This window comes from Osmerus eperlanus, chromosome 27, assembly GCF_963692335.1.
Source record: "Osmerus eperlanus chromosome 27, fOsmEpe2.1, whole genome shotgun sequence".
NCBI lineage: Eukaryota > Metazoa > Chordata > Actinopteri > Osmeriformes > Osmeridae > Osmerus > Osmerus eperlanus.
The window spans coordinates 4,574,650-4,595,346 of record NC_085044.1 but is presented as its reverse complement, the minus strand read 5'-3'; the positions used below and the strand labels follow the sequence as shown (position 1 = coordinate 4,595,346).

The window sequence follows — 20,697 nt, the reverse complement described above, 5'->3', positions numbered from 1 at the left end:
ACAACGATCCACCCTGTCTGGTGAGCGGCTGTCCAGCTCCGAGGCCCCGCAGCCCTGCAGGGTTTTCTGGGAGCTGTAGGCCACCGCCAGAGTTTTGTAGTCCATCACATCGGCCCCGGATTGAAACGCAAGGACGCGGATGCACTTGTGACAGTGTGCGTGGTAGCTGTGTGCGTACAGAATGAAGGCCACAGAAGACGTGACAACGATGAACCTGTGAATAAACAGAGATACGTCCGCAACAAATGGACGTTTACTTTGATATTTTCAATCAATTCAAATATTTACAGGTATCTTTCATGGCGATGATCACACGTAGATGCTGACTTTTCCCCAAATCAACTTTGCTTATCTCTTTGCTGACTGCGGAGAGGATTAACAAAAGTGCACGAAAGGTGTTGAGTGGCACCAAAGTATTCATTCTGGAACACGGACATGAAATAATCCACTGTCCATGATGACACTAATGTTTGTCCGTTATCTCATGTCAGATGGAGGGACAAACGTCACTTAATTGTGTGAAACGTAATGGGTTATTGAGAACATCGCACCCGGACTCATGCATAGGTTCCCACTGTAAACAAGTCACTATGAACAACGCTAAGCAAATTATTTTGTTGAACAGGAAACAGTAGAATGCTAGTCCACTACTGCACTAGAAACCTAGTTAGCCTACAGGACTTGTGACTACAACTAGTTCACAGTGTGAGCTAGTTCTAACTAGTTGAGCTAGTTAGAATCCCTTCGACTAGATCTTGATAATCAAAGAGAAGCAGGCGGCAGAAATGACCAATTGACAGAACGGTCTAGGCTAGAAAGACATCTTGAACATTAAAACTCTCCTTCTGTCCCATTGTGCACTTATTGAGATCTGAGTGCAAGGTGAGTATTGATTTTGTGACAACTGAATGAATGAACTAGTTAAAGCCAGACGGGTTTGGAGACAGGACAGCCTTCGAGGTCCCAAGCGTCCTGTAAAGTCCAACCAAACTTGATGTGACCAGATCTGAACTGTCTGTTCAGACCTTTATCGCATGACTTTTGCATACAGAAGCACTTTGGACATTCAGCAGGATGAATGGAGGATTTTAGATATGTTGTCTCACGCCTGTTTCGGGGCCATGTTGAATCAAGAATTGAGCAGGATTCTCAATCTCCTGTCTGCAGTAAACTTGTATTCAGACTTCCGACACATTTGTTTATGTTTGGGTCAAACATTGTTTTTTTTCTGCACGTATTTCACAATCTTACAGTCAATTACTCATACATTTGGAAGAAATGTAAGTTGGATGTTACAAAAATCCCATCTGAATATCAGATGTGGGGATGTTTGTTATTCACCTCCTACACCAGTGGAATAACAGATCACCAACTTAACAGAGTTCAATTTGGCATGTTTCCCCAGATGGCCCTTGGCCCCCAAAGTACAAAGTTCACATCTCAATCTGGCCCTGCAAGACTGGTTGACACTGAACCGCTCTTTCTCATTCGAGTGGGGATTTTGAGAAATGTTTACTCGAAAAGTTCACGACCCCCGAGATCAACGGCAATGTCATTATTTGTAGTGGAGCCTTACAGACAATCACAGGGAAACTAATTTCCTTGAGATGCGCTTTGAACCTTATATACAAACAGTGTGTGGAATTGGTTAAATCGATAGTTGGGATAGAGTACACATGAAGCAGATGAAAGTAAGCACATTTAACAGAATCCATAAGACCGTTTTCAGTAATTCGCACAAAAAACGAGGAATGTTAGTCAAATTCCGGAACAGAAAGCACGAATGACAATACCTGCATGAGAGGAGAACATTAGCAGGCGGGAGATTGACACCACTAGCTCTCCCCAGCCAGTTTGTAAAACATTTACCCTTGTGCTTGTCTGACACTGCAGATGTCAGCCATGTTCTTTCAATGTCAGCCAAGAGCCCTCAAACCGACAGGCTGCTCTGAGGCCTGCAGGGGCTCTTACGCATCATACATATTTGATCCAGTCTGTTTATATGCTTGACCATCAATATGCAGGCTATACAAAATACCGTGTTGGCCCTTTATCAATAATGAAAAACCTATGAACTTCTGCCCTTGAGTCTGATTTCATTGACATGGGTTAACCCAGCCTGTCTGATGGTGAAGACGACCATTGTTTTCCCTGCTTCTCTATATTAACCTATTGAATTGAAGCCTGGCCCCATCTTCTTAAAGCTCCGCACATCAAGATAATCACTCATTTATAACACGGAATAATTACCCAAACACTGGGGCCAACGGGGAAGCCTGGGGACGAGCGAGGGGTCAAAAGGTTATCAGGTGTGATTAAAAGAGAGAGCTCGCATCACGCTGCCGGTTGTCATATTTACGGAGGCCCTTTGAAGAATGGGGTCAGGGAGCAGAGCAGGGCTCACAGCTGCAGGGGCCAGGCTTGATCCTGCGCCGGGGAAGCACAGGGCGTTCAGGTCAAGGGGTCTCAACCCTGGAGGGTAAGGCACAGCCTTTACAAGAGGTGCTTCTTTAAAAACTCAGGGCCACGTAGAGGAAATTGGTTAAAAAAAATAATAGGCAAAAAGAAACGGATTCAACCTCGGCTCGGCGCAGGAGTTTTGGAGAGGTTTGTCCTCGAGGGTTTTCCGTTCGTCAAAGAATTTCAAAATGATTTCAAAGGTCAACATTTCTTCTATCACATTCTCAGAGTTTCTTGTCTAAAAAGCGTCTCTTGGCTCTTCTTTTTCGGGACTCTTTTTCTCAGCGACCTGACAAGATGAAGTGGTCTTGACACACCAGTCCAAACAAGGTCAGACGAACCATAAAATGCTAATTGCTCTTCTCCATGGGGTGTGTGTGGGTGTGAGAGAGAGAGTGTGTGTATCTGTGTGTGTGTGTGTTTACATAACATCTGAGGTCAAACCATGTGTTCAAAGTTCAAACACTTGTATGAGCAAGGGTGACTGAACATCTGTGAGGATATTCGTCAGACTAACCGCCATGACAGCAAGTTTTAGACCTGTGTGGGAATAAAAATAACAATTTGTCAAGTCGTAAAATAGAATGGTACCATCAGTCCTCAATGAGGACGCAAAGTTTTACGTGTGGGATTAAGTGACACAGAAAAGGCAATTTGTACTTCACTATACAATCATGACTTCGGGTCTACGCGGATGTCCTGGAAATTAAAAGTTAAAATCAAACAAACAAGGAAAGGCACTATACCAGGAAATTGTTTACGGGGCGACTCACGACTACGAAAAGCTAGTTATGTGACTAACGAGTCCGTCGACTAGATTGAAGTCATTCCTAACCTGCTCTGCTCCATTTACATCCTATTGGCCACATGCCGAGGTCAGGAAATCAAAGAGGGAGAAGAAAAACCGCAGACAAACAGACGATTGTCAAGTTTTACACCTTGACCCTGGTTTAAACTTGTGACTCGCTCTTTTATGCTTGCCGCTGTTTTGGCAGTTGGAGGAAACGGAGAGGGTATTGGCAGTTCAAGCCTGATAAAGATCTTGGGATGGAGAAGTTCACTCGGGGGAAAGGTTACAGGGAGTTTAAAGAGAGTGCAGTCAGTCATGGGGAGGATTAAATAAGGGGAAGTCTGGGCTGAGGAACTGTGAGGGATTTCAAAAGTGCACTGCAGACAAAACCCTAACTGTTCACCCTCTCAGCTTCATATTCAAACCCAGGGCAAAGAAAGTTTGGCTTGAACTCCCCTTCACCTTTGGAAGTCTCAGAGTACACGCTGTTGTTCAAAGTCAAGGCGCGTCAAGAGAGGGATAATCAGGAGAGTCTGAAAGCAAGTCTTCAGGTGCTTTTGTAGCCGTGTAATGCCATCTATTCTGGTCGGAGAGAGATGCGAGTTCCAGCTTTCAAAGGCATACCGTGGGGCATTCATCCAGGGCACATCTGGTGACCTTCTCGGTGCGTCCTGTCTTCGTTCAATGCCTTTCCTGTCTTTGTTTAGATTCAGCGCAGTGGTGAACAACAGCCAATGCAGAACTAAAAGTGTTTAATTTTTAATCTATTTGTGGGAGGTGGGGGTTGGGGGGGTGGACATCCTCTATCTTTATAGAAAGCAAGTCATGCTAAATGTGCTAAAAGAAGAAGGACCGTTTGAGAAACAGACTCAAATTAATCCATCCACAGCTTGATTTGTTTTAGTTAATATATATATATATATTTTTTTTAACCCTTACTTTAACCCGGGCAAGTCAATTAAGACTAAATATGTACTTATTCACAATAACAGCCTGTCAGGTCAGAGTTTGACAGGTCAGAATAATAGCAAAAGAATTGGCACAGCCAAACTCAGTCAAGCATTTTAGTACTTTATTTTTGAGATATCAGTGCAAAATGAACACCAAAAATGAAAACATAAAAAATGAAACAATGTTTTGGGTTGTCACATGGAAAAAAGGAAACATCTTTTTTTTTGTTTGCTACAAATGTACTTCTCAGATGCACAATGCAGGTTTATGATTGTACGCCTCCTCACTCGAGTCCCGAGCTCTCTCCCCGAGCTCTGTTAACCAGTAACAGAAAAGAAAATCACAAAAATATCCAATGCACTTTTTTCACACGTTGTATCCACTTGCTCAACAGTCTGTGGTTATTTAGGGACTGTTCATGTTCTAAATGACCCTCTCTCTGTGATAAAAAGACCTATTTTAAGACTTGACATTTTCCCCCACCAGCAGTGGAGATACACAGGTAGTTCCCATGCTTCTGCATGCAACAGGCAGCAGTGAGGAGAGTCAGACAGTATTACACAACACGGCGCAGAATAGATTATCATTTACCACATAGAGACACATGCAAAGAACAAACCAACCGAAAAAAATGGGCATAGCATCCTCTGCCATTGTATGTACACTTTACGCATATAATCATATTTACATTTCAGGGCATTAAAAACTAGGGTAATATCTTTTTCTTCGACAATACAAAATAGTCATCTTTCAGAATGAAAGTACTATTTACACAAATATATTTAACCATTGTGAAAATGTATTAATAATAGAAGAAACATGTACTGTATTTCATATGTATTTTATATGTTTTATGTATTTAAAAAAGATCACATGTAAGACTAGATGGGCAACGCATCGTGTGAAATTGAAATAGAGAGACTGAGAGAATACCGTACAATCAACATAAAGAGCTAGAGATCAGATAAGCCCTCGAAAGACACTGAATATGCTTCAGTCATTATTGGGTGGCAGGTTCACATTGAATCCAGCTGCTTTGAAATGTGTTTTTTTCTCGTTATTTCCATGCAATTCTTTTGACATTTTATGAGCTAAAAAACGGCCAAGAAAGTCAAAATGTGTCCATCAAGCACAAGAAACGTAAAAAAGAAAAAAAAGAAACCTCACAAACTTTCAAATTCTCAACGGATAACAACACTGACATTTTTCATTACATGCCATAAACATACTCTTATAAGGACACCAACAGCTCATATTTGACAATGCAAATTCAGGGTGCGACATCAGATGACTGTGTCGTTTCACGAGGAAGGCGTTCATTTCCCCCAACGCCGCCGAGTTTAACCCTGTGTGAGGAAGCTGTGCTGGTTTGTACATGGAACCGTTTCCCAGACACTGCAGTATTGTAACTGTTGCTCCATAAACCCGTACAAAACGATTGCCACCCACACTCGACCGAGGAAAAAGCTCCTCGAACCTGTACTTTGAAGACAAAGTCACATACCCATCTATTAAGACAACATTACCCTGGATTTGCACTGCCAACGTTCAGCCTCCGACAAGTTCATTTGAGATCAAAGCAAAACACACTGAATCGTGGCCACTCGAGCCCTGGGCTCACAGACTCACTGATAATCATATCGAATAATATCTGGAGAAGAAGAGGACTGTGGCACCTGCCCTTCACACCCAGAGGAACCCCAGGTATCTGAAGCCACTTCATTGAGAAACCTTGTTCTCAAAGTCTTCCTCTGAAAACCTTCCCACCGGGTACTTTTTGTAATGGACTTCTGTGCTTTCCTTGGTATGACTATATTTGAGGTCTGATCTAAAATTAATGGGTCTCTGTCTATCTGAAGATTTCTAGATGGGGAAAATAAATAAATATGCAGTGAAGTGAGCGCTAACATTTTTGGAGTCATCAATAATAAATGAAGTTGGAAATGTTCTTCATAAATGTTTCACGGCTGGCAACTAGCAGGACACGGAATAGTGATATGTGTGCAATGCAGACACAAATCATAGTAGCAAACCTAACAACTTCTTTGAAGGGAGTACTTGTTCATTTAAGAAGGTGAAATATGTACTGTATGGTTATCATCAGTGGACAATGTGTCAAATTGGACAATAACCTAATTTTGGCGGAAGTCATTTGACGTTTTTCTTCAAATAGAGTCATATCGTACCATTCCACAGTCCAACCTCGTACAATTATGATAAAGTAATGAAAATATGCCTTGCAGTCATTCACTTCAAATTCAAAATCCTTATCCTTGCATTGCTCCCTGTTATTTCCTCTCTTCAAACTACAAATGAATTTGGCAAGTCAGTAAAAAAAAAAAAAAAAAGTCAAATAAAAAATCAAATAGGAAACGTAATTTTTATCCCCATCCGTTTTTTTTCTCTCTCTCTCTCTCTCTCTCTCTCTCTCTCTCTCTCTCTCTCTCTCTCTCTCTCAGTTCATAAAAGTCTTGTCGTAAAACTACCATTTGTCAGATGATTGGCTCAGCCCCTGGCTCCTGTGGCTGTGCTTGTCGTTGTGGGGTGGCGAGTGCTGGCTGGAGTTCTGTCTGCGGTCGTACGCATGCATGTCGGCCACAGGCTCCTCCTTGACCCGCACCCCCGCCCCCGGGGGCCCCTCCCCCTGGTCCCTGGTCATCTCCCGCCTCAGCTGGGCGCTGCCCTTCTGCAGCATGTAGTACAGAATGGGGTTGGAGCGCGTCAGCCTGGGGGAGTCGGGGCTGGAGTCGCAGGTCTCTTCCTCCTCCTCCTCACCCTCCCCCTCCTCGCGCCCTCCCCACCGCACCGGGCTCTCCGCCTCCCGTTTCACCGGGGGCGGGGCGTCCCGTTTGGGGGAGTCCTGGAGCGGGGCGGCGGGATGCCCCCAGGGGAGGCCGCGGTGGGAGCCGTCGCCCGTCGGAGGGGTGAGCAGGGGCCTGAGGTGGCTGGGGAGGGGCGGGGGCCCTGAGCTGAGAGGGGGGGCGTGCTGGTGCCAGGGCAGGTGGAGGAGCTGGTGATTGTAGCCGCCGGGCTGATTGAGGACGCCGCCGTTGGCCTTGCCGTTGACCTGCAGGAGGGAGGAAGGGCTGGGAGCCCCCCGGGAATGCTGGGACAGCTCCTTCAGACAGTTGTCGGAGAGCAGCAGCTGCTTGAGCACGTTGAAACCCCGGCTCTCCCTGGGGAGGGCCTCGCCCTGGGGGCTGCGGGCCGGGCGCTCCTCCTCCTTGGGGCTGCGAAGCCCCCGGAGGTCAGGCCCCTCCTTGACGGCGGACATCAAGCCGTCCGCCGGCCTGTGAGGGCTGCCGTTGCTGAGGCTCTCGGCCAGCTCCGGACACAGGCGCCTCTTCTTGGGGCCGGACCCCAGGTGCTCCTTCTGCTCCTCCTTGACGTGGGCGAGCCTGGTCTCCGTCTGGGCGCTGGCCGTGTAGTACGTCGCCGTCTGCTGTTTGAGGAGCTGGCTGAGGAGGCCGTATTTCGCGATGACCTCCGCCGGCCGCGGCTCGATCTTGAGGTCCGGTTGGGCTTCGGAGAAGGGGCTGCGTTGCCTCTCGACGGCGCTCCGCCTCTTCCGGCCCGGCGCCTCGTTGGGCGGCGCCGAGGACACGCTCACCTCCTCGGAGGGCTCGGCTTTGACCTTGACGTCCGCCACCGCCGCCGCGCCGTTGGAGCTGTCGCAGATGACCGAGGCACTGCCCGGCTTGTCGAAGCACGGCCCCTCCGCGCTCCACCTCCCGCCCCCTCCGGAGGGCCTGTCTCGGCGTCCGCTCGCGGCGGCGGCGCACGGCGCGCCCGTCCCCAGCAGCAGCTGCAGCACGGTGCGCCGCTCCAGAAGGTTCTCGATCTGCGAGGAGGCGGCGGGGGGGGAGGACGCCTCGCGGCGCCTGAACGGCGCGCCGCTGCCCGACGGCCCGTCGGAGAGCGGCGTGGCGTCGTTCCTCGGCGCGGGGGCGTTGAGCCTCTCCAGGAGGGCCAGGGGCCGGCCCGCGTCCAGCTCCTGGCTCGGGGCCTTCCCGGGATGCGTCGGCGGGGAAGGCGAGGCCGTCCCGCACTGGGCGAGGTTCTGTAAGAGTTTACTGGCGCTGAAGGCGGGCTCGGGGGCTTTCTCGCTGGGGTAGGGTTTGGATTTGCAAAGGTCCAGCGGGCTGGACTGGACATGGGGGGAGGGGTAGGAATATGGGGACGGGGTGCTTCCCGGCTCCCTGCTGAGGGTGTAGAGGGGCAAGGGGGGAGGCAGGGGCCCCGGCCTGTCCAGGGGGCTATGTGTCCTGCCCTCGTCCCAGGGAGACGGCCCCCTCGGCGGGCCCCGGGGCATGCCGAGCGAAGGGGTCGCGTCGTGTTGCAAATCGGGATTAGCGGCGGTTTTGTTGCCCTTGTCGTTATTCCTGCGCTCAAGCAGCAGCTGCATGAGAGTGACCTTGGGGTGGGATTTAAGGTCCGGGCTCTTTTCGAGCTCCCTGGCCTGATGGACCCTGGTGGGCCCGGAAGAGTCCGGCTTCCACTTGTTGATGAGCGACTCGGTGAGCTTGTCGAGGGAGGAGGAGGAGGAGGAGGAGGAGGAGAAGGCCGTCGAGGAGGAGAGCGCCGCGGAGCAAGCGGAGAACGCCGGGGTGGAGGAGAGCCCGCGGGGGGAGGGGGAGAAGGCGGGGGCGGAGGAGAAGACGGCCGAGGAGGAGGCGGAGGAGAAGGAGAAGGACTTGGGCCCGGTCTCGGCGGCGCCGGCCCGGCCCCTCACGGAGAGGTCGATGGGCGAGCAGCTGGAGTAGGAGCTCTCGGCGTCGCTGCTCTCCTTGGCGAGGCTCCGCTCCTGGGTGGAGCACTCGCTGTCCGAGGTGACGGAGGAGCAGCCGGAGCCACGGCTGGCCGGCAGCGCCCCAAGGTCGTCCTCCAGGTGCCCGTTCTTGGTCAGATGCTTCTGGTTGTTGTGGTTGTTGAGGAGCAGCAGGAGCAGGCTGCTGCAGGTCTGCGGGGGCCGGGCCGGGCGCGAGTCCAAGCCCCTCTTCTCCCTCGGGGGCTGGCCGTGGGAGCGGGCCGGCGGGTGGGCGTGGGAAGGCGGCGGGGGAGGGGTGGGCCGGGGGGAGCCGGGGGGAGCCAGCAGGGAGGGGCTCTGCTGGCTGGAGTTGGCCGCCGGCGGGGGGAGTGCTGTGGCCGCGGGTGCCGTCCCGTTCGGGGCGTTCAGGGCGCCCGGGGGCTCGGCGTCGCCCGCGCTCGACGGCCGCTTGTCCTGGCCCTGCTGTGTGGCCATGGCGGCCAGGCGTTCGCTGGCGGATCGGCCCGAGATCTGGGCCTTGAGCGCATGCTCGCGCGAGTACTGCTGCAGGTGGGCCTCGCTGGACAGCAGCAGGGCCAGCTGACTGCACGCCACGCTGGGCTTGGGCGAAGGCGCCGGGCTGGAGCGGATCTTCACCAGGTTGGCCACGGCCTTCAGACGCTCGGCGCACGACACAGCGTCGCTGCCGCCGCCGGCAGGGCCCGAGGGGGGCGTTGCGCCGTGGGCGGAGCGCGGCGACTCGGACGGCCGCTCCTGGGCGGGGCCCCGCCGGCTGTAGGGCGTGGCGTTGTGGCTCTGCAGCTTGCTCTTCCTCATCAGGCCCTTTAGCCGGCTGGAGGCTGTACCGTAGCAAGGGAGGGCCTCCTTGTCCGCCGAGGGGGAAGGGGCCTGCGCGGGGGCCGGCGGAGGCGGCGAGCGCTCGCTAGCAGCCGGCTTGTTGCCCTGCTGGGACATGGCCACGCTCTGCAGCCGCGAGCTGAAGGACTGGAGCAGGGAGGCCAGCAGGGTACTCTCCCCGCCGTGCGGGGAGCCCTCCAGGGTCCCGTTCTGCAGTCCTCCCCCCTGGCCGTTGAGCTCCACCGGGGGAGAGCTCAGGCGCTGGGTGCCCGGCTGGTTCCACGCTCCGGAGCAGAGAAGACGGGCCTTCTTGAGGTTCTGCGAGGAGCCCAGCGAGGGCCCGTTCCCGGGCTTGGGGGCGCTCGGGCCATGGGGCAGCTGGAAGGGCCGGGCCGCCTTGTTTACCTGCTCCTGGTTGCCGTTGGCAGCCTCAGATCTCCGGGTTGCCGTGGCGCCAGGCCCGGCTGCCACAGGATGCATCAGTAAACCTTCCAGATAAGTTAGAACTGCTGAATCCGTGTGTGTCTCTGGGCCAGGTTCCTCCCCATGAGTCATGTTCAATACTAGGATCCCCTGGTATGGTTCAGCACTGCTACTAGGTAAAAAAAATACAATAAGATAACAGTCCACTAGGTCATCGGGTCGGAAGGAGACATGGACTTCCAAATGCCGACAAGAGGATGTAGACGCTTCAAAGGTGAGGGGGGGGAAAAGGCTCTAGGCCAGAGACACCGTGGCCATGACGGCATCCATTTTGGGGCTAGTCAGCGCTCCCTGGCATTCCTGTGCGCCTGCGAAACGCCGGATGGTCCCAGAATGCCCCGGCTTCTGGGGGTGGCGGCTTATCCGGACGGGGAGTGGGGAGTCAGCAGGATTTCGCCACGGCGATGTTGACGCATTCCGTGGCTGTGGATGTTTGGGATGTCTGTCGGGAGGCCCCCGGGGGCCCGGCCTCTCACTGTGGCACTTTTCCGCTCTCCTGATCTCAGACGCAGGGACCTATGAGAGAGAGAGGGAGAGAGAGAGAGAGAGAGAGAGAGAGGGAGAGAGAGAGAGAGAGAGAGAGAGAGAGAGAGAGAGAGAGAGAGAGAGAGAGAGAGAGAGAGAGAGAGAGGGAAAGGGAGAGAGTGGGAGAAACAGCATGAGACAGGGATTCGCACGGCACTATATCACATTCATTTCGACACCTTGTCCGCCATCCCTGTTACTTAGCAACATTTCAGTTTGACTGCACACGGCTCCCTCGGTCTCTCCCCCCCCCCAACCCCCCTCCTCCAAAACCAAAAACCCCCGAACGCCAAATGCAGATTAGTCCTGATTGGATTCGAATTGAAGATTCAAGCCCACTACCTGAAAAACATTCAGGTCTCGAGCGGTAAGCCCCTCGCCGCGCTGTGCCCGGGCGCCGTCTTCCAAAAGTGAAGAGGCCGTGAGAAGCCCTGAATCATTTCTTATGCAGCCTGTCATTTCAGTGGATTACCGCACCGCACCTCACCGCCCCCCCGCCCCCCCACAGAACCACACCACCCCCTCGTTCTCCCACCACTTATACACTTCAATACCATCTCACACAACCCCCTCGCTCCGTCCTCAACCGGCAGCTGCCACCAGCCCGCCCACACACACACACACACACAAACAGACAACATTACCATAGAACGCAGACAGACTTTGTGCCCACCCACCTGGGCAGAGGTGTGTCTGTCCAGGGTGGGATTAACGCATGCTCAGCCAAAGCCCATCACCCCCCCCATGCAGGCTTCCACAACCCGTTTCATAGCCGATGTACCAAAAACAACAACACACCCAATACGTTCAACTGTCAAACTAAAGTCTGACCTGAATGGAGCTGAACTCATCTTTGTATGTACTCCACTGAAGCTTTTAATGACCAGCCTCGGCCAATGGCAGTGGAGTCAGGCTGGTCGGTCTGTGTGTGTGTGTGTATGTGTGTGTGTGTGGATCAGGTGCACCTGTCACAAACGCGCCACTGTAAGGAGGGCACGGCACTGACACTCCCCGCCCCGTTGCCATGACGGTGTCAGCGCCTCTGCCCTGGGAGACCACCGCTCCCCAACCCTGTCAGCGTGGTCTCCATGGATACGGGACACCTCGGACAGCCGTAAAGGTTAATTAATACAGACTCTGCTTCGCCTCGGCCCCGCTGGTGAAGATCTCACCTCGGGCGCGGATCCGTCGTGGGCTGCCGTCCGAAGGGACTGGGGTGACGTGTGCTTGCAGGGCATTAGGCCCCGCCCCAGAAGGGTAGGTCAGCCACGCCCTCAAGCCCAAATCACCAAAGAACAGGAAGTGACACGGCAACAAAAACACAGCCTGAAAGCGACAGCGCAAGCCGGGCCTGAAATGTCCATTCTGAGCGCCACGCGTTGGCACGACAGAAAGGGCAACAAGGGGACGCCTTCAAACGGCACCTTTAAAATTAGCGAGGATTACATCCTGGCTTAAAGCTGACGGGTTAGCCAAACTGGCACCCCGCAATGGAATCAGTACGGGGCAGGGAAGGAGGGTGAACGCAACCCCTGGTGCATCCCCCAAAGTCCAGGACCTCGTTTGGTCAAGATGAGATGATCCAATTTACTTGATTGAGATTGGCCCAAACGCTGTTTGGTTACAATTCAAGGCCAACTTTAATCTGACCCTAATTGGACCACAACAAAGGCCAACCTGGTCACACAGGGCCATCTGACGTCTGCTGTTTTGCTAATCTAAAACGGCAGGATTAGGCTTCCTTACCCGCCAGGGGGGGGGGGCTTAACTCAATTAAAAAAGGAACGGTGCCTTTTCCACATAGACCGGTAAACAAGTAAACAAATGTTGTTGACTGTCAATTTAGTTTAGTTTAGTTTCAACAATCTTTCAGACCTTGAGCTCGGCCCAGGAAATAAACACACGGCAAATATACAGGTGTGCGTGGGAGGCGCATGCGAACTGTCATTCAAACATGACGTATATGAGTTTACGAACTCGGGAACGAACCTTGGGATTTCGAGCCGACCTTGTGTCCGGCCAGGCAAAAAAAACGCTACTCCAATGCACGAAAAACTGCTAGCGGCGCCCATAGTGGTAAGAGTGTGTCCTTTCTAGAGCTGAGGGTCCTTGGGGTTCTGCCAGACATCAGCAATGACAGAGGCGAGGTCGCTAAGCCCTGGAATCACAAGGACAGGATCAGAACGTGTTCAGCACATGACCATGCTCCATGGACAAGTAAACGACCTTTAATATACAGTATGCAGCCTGTCCTCTAAAGCAGGCCCCTGAAGCACCCCCCCGCCCCCCCCCCAACACACACACATTATGAGTGTGTCCACATCACTATTACATTATCTCTCCTGGCGTACATATTGAGCATGACCTTACACATCTGGTAACATGCCATCTCATTGGTGGTGGTGCCCCACCCCCCCACCCGACCCCCCAAAAGCGTGACCCCTCCCCCGCGGTGAGAGACGAGAGGGCCAATGAGCCGCACTCGGGTTACCGTGGCGATTATCCATTATCTTTGACAATGTCACGCAATGACACGGCAGACGCGTTTTTCGAAAAGTGATTTTTACAACGGTGGCCCACGGGCAAGAGGGAGGGCAGCCATGAAGAGGAGAGCTTTATCATCCCCGCACGCCCTCTCTCTCCTCTCTCTCTCTCTCTCTCTCTCTCTCTCTCTCTCTCTCTCTCTCTCTCTCTCTCTCTCTCTCTCTCTCTCTCTCTCACTCTCTCTATAGCTCTCTCTCTCGACCCTCCCTCCCTCTCTCCTCCGTCTCTCACTGCCTCTCAGACACCAGGAACAGGAAGGTCACTGCACTATCAGCCATTTCCTCTGTGGAATTACCAGAAAGCCTGGCGCGAATACGACCCGATGCAGATGTCAGGGATTAGATCTCAAAAAAGGTGACCTTCGATACCCCCCCACCCCCCCCACTCACGTGGGATGGCCGATTAATCGCGCCGTCCCAAACACCCCCCCCCCACACACACACACCAGTCGCAGCCCTCAAAATGAGGCTTCCCAAATGACCTTCATTGTCAGGAATGGTAATCCATTTAAGCCATTTAAAATGTATGAGTCAAAACAAAAGAATTAGAAAGGGGTGGGAGGGGGGGGCGGGGGGGGGCGGGGGAGGAGAGGGAAGGGAAGAGAGCCACAGGAGCTGCAGTTAAAGTCAAGGTCACACGCTCGCCGTCTTTCCCACTTGACGCAACAGCTGGTGTCCGATGCGAGAAAAAAAAAGCTCCGGGCGTTAATAAAAAGTGACAATGCCGCGCCGAGCGCCGTGTATCACTAATGTCTGACACTGTGCTGGCAGATGTGGGCTCCCCGCATTTAAAGGGGAGTCAAGGTTAAAGGAATTTAGAAGAAGAGGCGATGCCTGAACGCTGTTATGGACATCCGTGATGTAATCTGCCGCCGAGTCGACTGCTCGCGCCCACCGGGGGGGGCGGGTGAGGGAGAGGGGATGGGGGGGGGGGGGGGTGAGCTTGCTTACACATGCGGAGTAAGCGCCATTTGTAAATTCAATATGGGGGCCTGACATGATTAAATAAGAACCCCCGCAACAACAAAAAACGTCCAAAAGCGAGCTACTTGGCCAAATGCAATTGTTCAGAGCCGGCGTGCGTGAACTTAACACATCGGTTGGTCGGAGGAGGAGGAGAGGGGAGCGAGAAGGCTCCCGCTCTCACCTTGAGGGAGATGAACAGGAGAACAACAGCCTCGCGAGCAGCGGGAGACTGCGACGGGGAAATATGTCTAAGAGATAAGTCAATCAGGACGCGCACGCGCGCCATCGCACGCTACATCGCAAACTAGGGCACTCTGACCCAATTGGGAGGGTGCATTGACCAAACGAGTCATGCAGAGAGCACATACACAACCCCCCCCCCCCCCACCACCCCCACACACACCACAAGAAATGTGATATCAGAATCCCACAATGCACCACTCCCTCCACACACGGCAGGGCCGGGAGCCAGCCGCTCTGGTCACCACCGTCCAGACGGCCCTCCCACCTAACGCAGACACGGCTCCTACGAACAGCGGGGGCCCTGTCAGGGAGGGGTGAGGGGGGAAACAGCCGTGTTGTGGGTCCGCGTTCGAGACTCCCACCTCACCCGGGGCTGAACTCCTGCCCTCGTCCGGCACAGAGAGTTCCGAGGGCTGACGGAGGAATCCATGCACACCGATGAGTCATCGAAGGGATTTCGAAAAGCCAACAGAGAGCGGGGGGGGACGTACCAAATGAACTCCCTTCCCTGCTCTGCCCTGCCCTCCCTTCCCCTCCCACCCCCGCCAGACCCAGGGTGACACGGCCAGCAGGCTAGCGCGATGTTTGTGTCCGCGGTAAATATTTGGGTGGCATTTGGGGGACCCGCCCACGGGGGCCATTTCCTGCGAGGTGGGCCGGAGAGGAGCGAGACGATTAAAAACGTGCGCATTCCTCTCCTAATGAGCCGTGGACGAAATCAATCCATGCAGGTTCATTTCCACGGGGCTCCGGGGCGATCTTAAGCCAACATCGTCCGTCCAGAGCGCTGCTGTGGTCCCCAAAGCGTCACACACACACACACACACACACATACTTTCCATTAGTGGATGCTCGGGCTGAGGTTAGTTCAGGTTGGTGGATTCAGAGAGCAGTCAGATTGGCCCGTGGCCACGATGCAAGAGAGCAGAGCTGGCTCGAGCGGGCATCTCCAGCCGCCCCGCTAACGAGGCTGTAGGATGCAGGCCGCCCTCAGCACAGTCCTCCCGTCCGTTTGGAGCCAGCCGGCTATACCTGGGGCTCCTCGAAATGAATCATTTCGGGGGCCGACTAAAAGGGACCAGGCCGACCGTCCTGGGTGAGTCAGCAGAATCCCGGTGTTGTCGCATCGGCTCTGCCTGCTCGGTCATGAGGGCGCCGTGTTCGGGGAGGACTCGGGACGAATCGGCGGGCCGAGATGCGGAAGAGGAGGCACGTCTCTCCACTCGCGTCCCCATTCATAATGCCTCCATTGACCTACTTCTGCGGGAGTTTTTCAATCATCCTAATGCCCGCCCGCTCGGTCGGAGGAGAGCGGGGGCAGGGGCGGGGCCCAATTTGGGCACCGCCAAGCGACACGTGGGGGGGGGGGGCGGGGGTCAGATTGTTTGTGTTGCCAATCCCCATGCCCCTCAGCGGTTTAACTAAGAATACCGTCGCCTTCACATACAATTAAAGGAATCTCTTTAATCAATTAAGCAAACTTAAACCGCTTTAAGGATACAACGATTATGCCTAACCTTTTTGGGGGGGGGGGGGGGGGAATCGCAGGCAGGACCGATTCGGTTTTGGCAGGGGGGCAGCGGGCCCATGCCAGCGCCTATCTCAGGACACCTGAGCAGGATTAGGCCCACGCTCTGGTCTGACTCCCCCGATCGTGGCCCATGTGTGAACCACAGTATTTGGCCAACAACCCCGGTCCCTCACATGGCCCCCCCCTCACGGTCCCGACTCTAGGCTGACGTCGGATGCGAACCGTCCACAATCCCCGGCCTCCCCTCCAGGGGTTGTGTGTGCGTCGCCCTGAGAACCCCCGCCGAAGGAGTCAAAACAAACAACGACATGATACCCAGCCTCCAAATCAACGTCTAAATCCCTCCGGTTGGCTGGCCACATCCAGCCGCGCCCTGCGAGCTACCTACCCCCGGCCAGGTGAGGCGAGCAGGGGATCATGGCTGGGGCTTTTTGAGACAGGGGCAGGGTTAAGATGGATGGGTTTGGGTTTGTTTCCACAATGTCTGTAGTGAACCTTCTGAGGCCTGCTTCGGGAGGTGTGGGTAGCAAGCCCCAGTGGAGAGACAGAGATAGAGTGAGACCGAGACAGAGAGAGACCAAGAGGGGAAGAGAGGGGCAGGGAACTAGACGGCACTTTGTCTTTTTCTTTCCGGATGAGGATGAGAGGGATGAGAGAGAAGACGCCGCCGAGGTATCTAGCCGGTATCTCTGGAAGAGAGACCTCCACGTTTTTTTGGGGGCTACAGCGGCCAGTACCAGGCAGCACCAAGCAGGGCGCGCTGCACCCGCTCGCCTCACCCCTGACTCGGAGGCGAACACAGACACACATCACGCTCCCCTACCTTGTCATCCTTAGCTGGGGAAGGCTCATACAGGTAAAGTGCAGTAATCAATTTGCTCCACTGGCAGGGAAGCGCTCCTCCTGAATACTAATCAGGCCGGTCGTCTTCTCCGCCTCCCTTCTCTCTCTCTCTCTTCTTCTGTCCGTCCCTCTCCCCCCCCCCTTTCTCTCTCTCTCTCTTCTTCTGTCCGTCCCTCTTCCCCCCCCTTCTGTCTCTCTCTCTTCTTCTGTCCGTCCCTCTTCCCCCCCCCTTTCTCTCTCTCTCTCTCTTCTCTCTCCCCCCTCCCCGTATTTCACCTCCCTCGCCTTTCTCATGGCTTGACCCCCCCCCCCCCCCCCCCCTCTGCGGCCCGAGAGCTGGCCGAACGCGGAAGGAGGCATGGTTTGTCTCCCGCCGCACAGATAACTGCTGCCAGTAATCAGGTCTACGTGCGCTGGGCCGTGGGATTAAAGAGCTCGCGCAGCTTGAGTCAGGCGCGGGAATAGAGGCCACGAGCACACGCGCGCCCTCCTAAAACACGCGCACACACACGCGCGCGGCGAGGTCAAAGCGAAAACCCGTCGGAACGCGGTCGTCGAACCATCCGGAACGAACGCGCGCAACGAGGTCACGGCGAAAGCTGGCGCGGGAGCATTCTTGCGATGCGCTTCAGTTTTTTACGGCGTTGGGGGTGGTGGTGCCTTTTGTTTTTGGAACTTTCAAACGAGATTAGATCTAGATGCACGCCCCCAGTCAAACTGGCAACCACGGAGAGACGCTCTTTGCTGTGATGTTCCGGGATACCGCCAACGCTCAGCAAATGTTGAGCGCCGCGCAAGCTGTGGTGAGCATTCAGTACCACCAGGGGATGAACCGGGCCAAGAATTGACAGTACCTTGATTCATACTTATTTGAATTTCGAGACAGGGCTTGAAATGGGGGGGGTGGAGCATATCAAACGTACAGCCAGCCAGCTTCACTGCAGACACACACACACACACACACACATGGCCCACGCACGCAGTCATGGGGCAGAGATAGGGGGGGGGGGGGGAGCGAGAAATAGAGAGAGAGGGCGAGAGAGGGGGGGGAGGGAGAGAGACAGAGAGAGGGGGGAGGGAGAGAGACAGAGAGAGAGAGGGAGGGAGAGAGACAGAGAGAGGGAGGGAGAGAGACAGAGAGACCGAGAGAGAGAGCGAACCCTATGCATCAGCAGGGATATTTCATTATGTACATAACGAGTGCCATTAATCGCTCTTAACAAGAGGACGCAACCTCACCTTGGCAGTCTCACACACACAGCGGGGGGGGGGGGGGGGGGGATGTGTGTGTGCGGGGGAGGGGCTTCAAAATTAAAATTCACCACACTCAGGGATACGCTGTCTCCTCGGAAGCCGTGTGTGAGGCAGGCCTGGGAGCTGTCGGAACTGAGAGACAGCGAGGGGGGAACACAGGGAGATATCTCCTGTGAACGGCCACAGGGAGCCGGCGGATTGGATAAATAAATAAAGAATTAATATGGGGGGGTGTGGGGGGGGGGGGGGAGAGGAGAAAATAAAAAATAAAACGTTGAAAATGCCGCAGTGGTCGTGCCAACGGGGCGCCCGCGCCCTTGACACACTGACACGGGGGCCACTGTCATGTGACACTCTTGTCATCCGCCCGCGCGCAGCCACCTGGCAGAGTCCCCCCCCCCTCCCTCTTCCCCTCCCCCTCCCCCCCCCCCCCCCCCCTCCTCCCCCCCCCACCTTCCCGCGACCTCATCCTCCAGTGACCCGATGCCGCTCAAGCCCTCCCTCCCCCCTCCCCCTCCCCTCCCTCCCCCTCTGCAGGGCCCCGCCCCTCCCCTCCCTCCCCCGCGGCTGCGCGGCAAGGTCGGCCAGGTCACTGTGTCCTCATCTGTAATCCGCTGCCATTCGTCAGCAGCCACCGGGCCCGGCCGGGGCTGCAGGAGAGAGAAGAGGCAGGCGCTTCCCGACGAGGGGAGAATGCCCAATTAGGCAGCTGTCACACACACACACACACACACACACACGCACGCACAGACCAGACACACACACACGGCCAGGCACAGTGAAGGAGAGCAGAGCAGGGGCGGGGGAGGGAGACAGAGGGAGAGGCGGAGAGAGAGGTAGAGGGCTGCAGACTCAGCCCACTGTCCACAGACGGAGTCGAGCGAGGGAGGGGGGTCGGCGGCCCCGCCGGTGACTCCGGCGCCGTCGATCAACTATCTCGCGAACGTTCGGGGGTGCTGGTGACACCAAAATCCCCCCCCCCTCCCCCCCCCCCCCCACGATCTGAGACTCTGGGCTAACTGCCTCAGGCTTAAGATCTCCATGAAAACCAGTCGGGGGGGGGGGGGGCCCATCCACACCGGGAACTTATTCGACGACAACAGCCGATCTTTATCCATAGCCTGGAGCGTGGGAGACGGTTCGGAGGAGAGGCGCTTGGGGAGGGGAGGGAAGACAAGATGGCCCGATCTGGCTCCTTCTGGAAGGCTGTAAGCAGCCCTGGCTGTTTACAGAGCACACCCACACAACGGCCAGGACCCAGGCCAGCTCTGCGGGGCGGGGCCAGCCAGGAGCAAGCAGAGCAGGGTGGAGCCCGGAAGAGCCACCACACCGAGGGCCCCCTCTCTCCCCTGGTCTCCAGTCTCCTGCGGATATCAAAATGGGTGACAAATATCCACTAATTGGATCATTCGTCATCTCCAAAACACATCTGTTTTGAGTAATGGGAAAACTAATCAGCAAAAACGGCACAGAGAGGACTGCATGCCAGCCCCGGGAAGATTTATGCCTGGGAGAATCCGGACTCACGACTGCGCTTATTGATTGTTTAGTCTAAATGCTTTCGCCTTTAATCAAAAAGGAGGGACTCTGAATGGCGTACGCCAGTTAGATGAGGGGACAGGTGAGATGGGGAGGGTGTGTGTGTGTGTGTGTGTGGGGGGGGGGTTCTGTATCCCTCTGGAAGACCAAGTGCGTTCCCCCCCTTTTCTCTCTAAGCTCTTTGGCGAATGAGTCAAAGGTCACGGAGGTTCACCGGAGCTTCAAATCCAGCTTTGAGGTGTTAGTGGTTAAACGGGTTGCGTCAGAGAAGCATGGAACACTTAGCCGGTAAATCCTGTCTGAGAAGAAAGTATGTTCGGAAACGGACTGTGAGGATGCCGTTACTGACCATCTGCGGCTCTCTCCTTCCGGAGGGGGGGGCGGGTGGAGGTGGGGGGGAGTGGTTGAACTGCACTTCCACAGGTGTCAACTCTCCTCGTGAGCTTCTAGATTGTTCTGAGTTCGGAGGCCATTGTCAGACTGGTGTCTCTTTGAAAACTTTCACTGACAATGTTTTTTTTGTTTACTGTTTTTTTCTTGATTCACACACACACACGCACACACACACACACACACACACACACACACACACACACACACACACAGACACACACACACAGACACACACACACCTACAAAGCAGTTCACCTTGCATCTCTTTGCTCTGTGGAAAAGACACGCAACGCCCTCTATAACGGCCCCTAAACATCCTCCCCGGCTCTCAACCCCCCCCCCCCCCCACACACACTTTGAACCTTGATGTCAGGCTTAGCTCGTGGGGCAAGAAGATACCTGGTTGTTAAAGGTTGTTTTCCCCTTGTAACTCAGTTCTCCGGGAGAGGAGAGGGGGAGAGGGGTAGAAGGGGTAGGGGTGGTAGAGGGGTGATATCTCCCCCCCCCCCTGTTCCTGTTTAATGTCACAGGGCTGGCTCATATGACCTTGAGCGGCATCGCTGGCACGGCG

General features: G+C 54.7%; 1 protein-coding gene across 1 annotated transcript; it reads right to left on the bottom strand.

The window, feature by feature from the left end:
• Positions 1–4,308: 4,308 nt before the first annotated feature.
• Positions 4,309–12,832, bottom strand: nrip1b (nuclear receptor interacting protein 1b). The gene is made up of 2 exons (XM_062453286.1): positions 11,492–12,832; positions 4,309–10,805 (listed from the first exon to the last, which is right to left on the bottom strand). The coding sequence occupies exon 2, from the start codon at positions 10,359–10,361 to the stop codon at positions 6,684–6,686; it is 3,678 nt and encodes a 1,225-aa protein (XP_062309270.1). The 5' UTR covers positions 10,362–10,805; positions 11,492–12,832; the 3' UTR covers positions 4,309–6,683.
• Positions 12,833–20,697: the final 7,865 nt, after the last annotated feature.

What these genes read in the sequence shown, in the direction of transcription:
- nrip1b (XM_062453286.1), bottom strand. Translation starts at nt 10,361, where the DNA reads ATGACTCATGGGGAGGAACCTGGCCCAGAGACACACACGGATTCAGCA.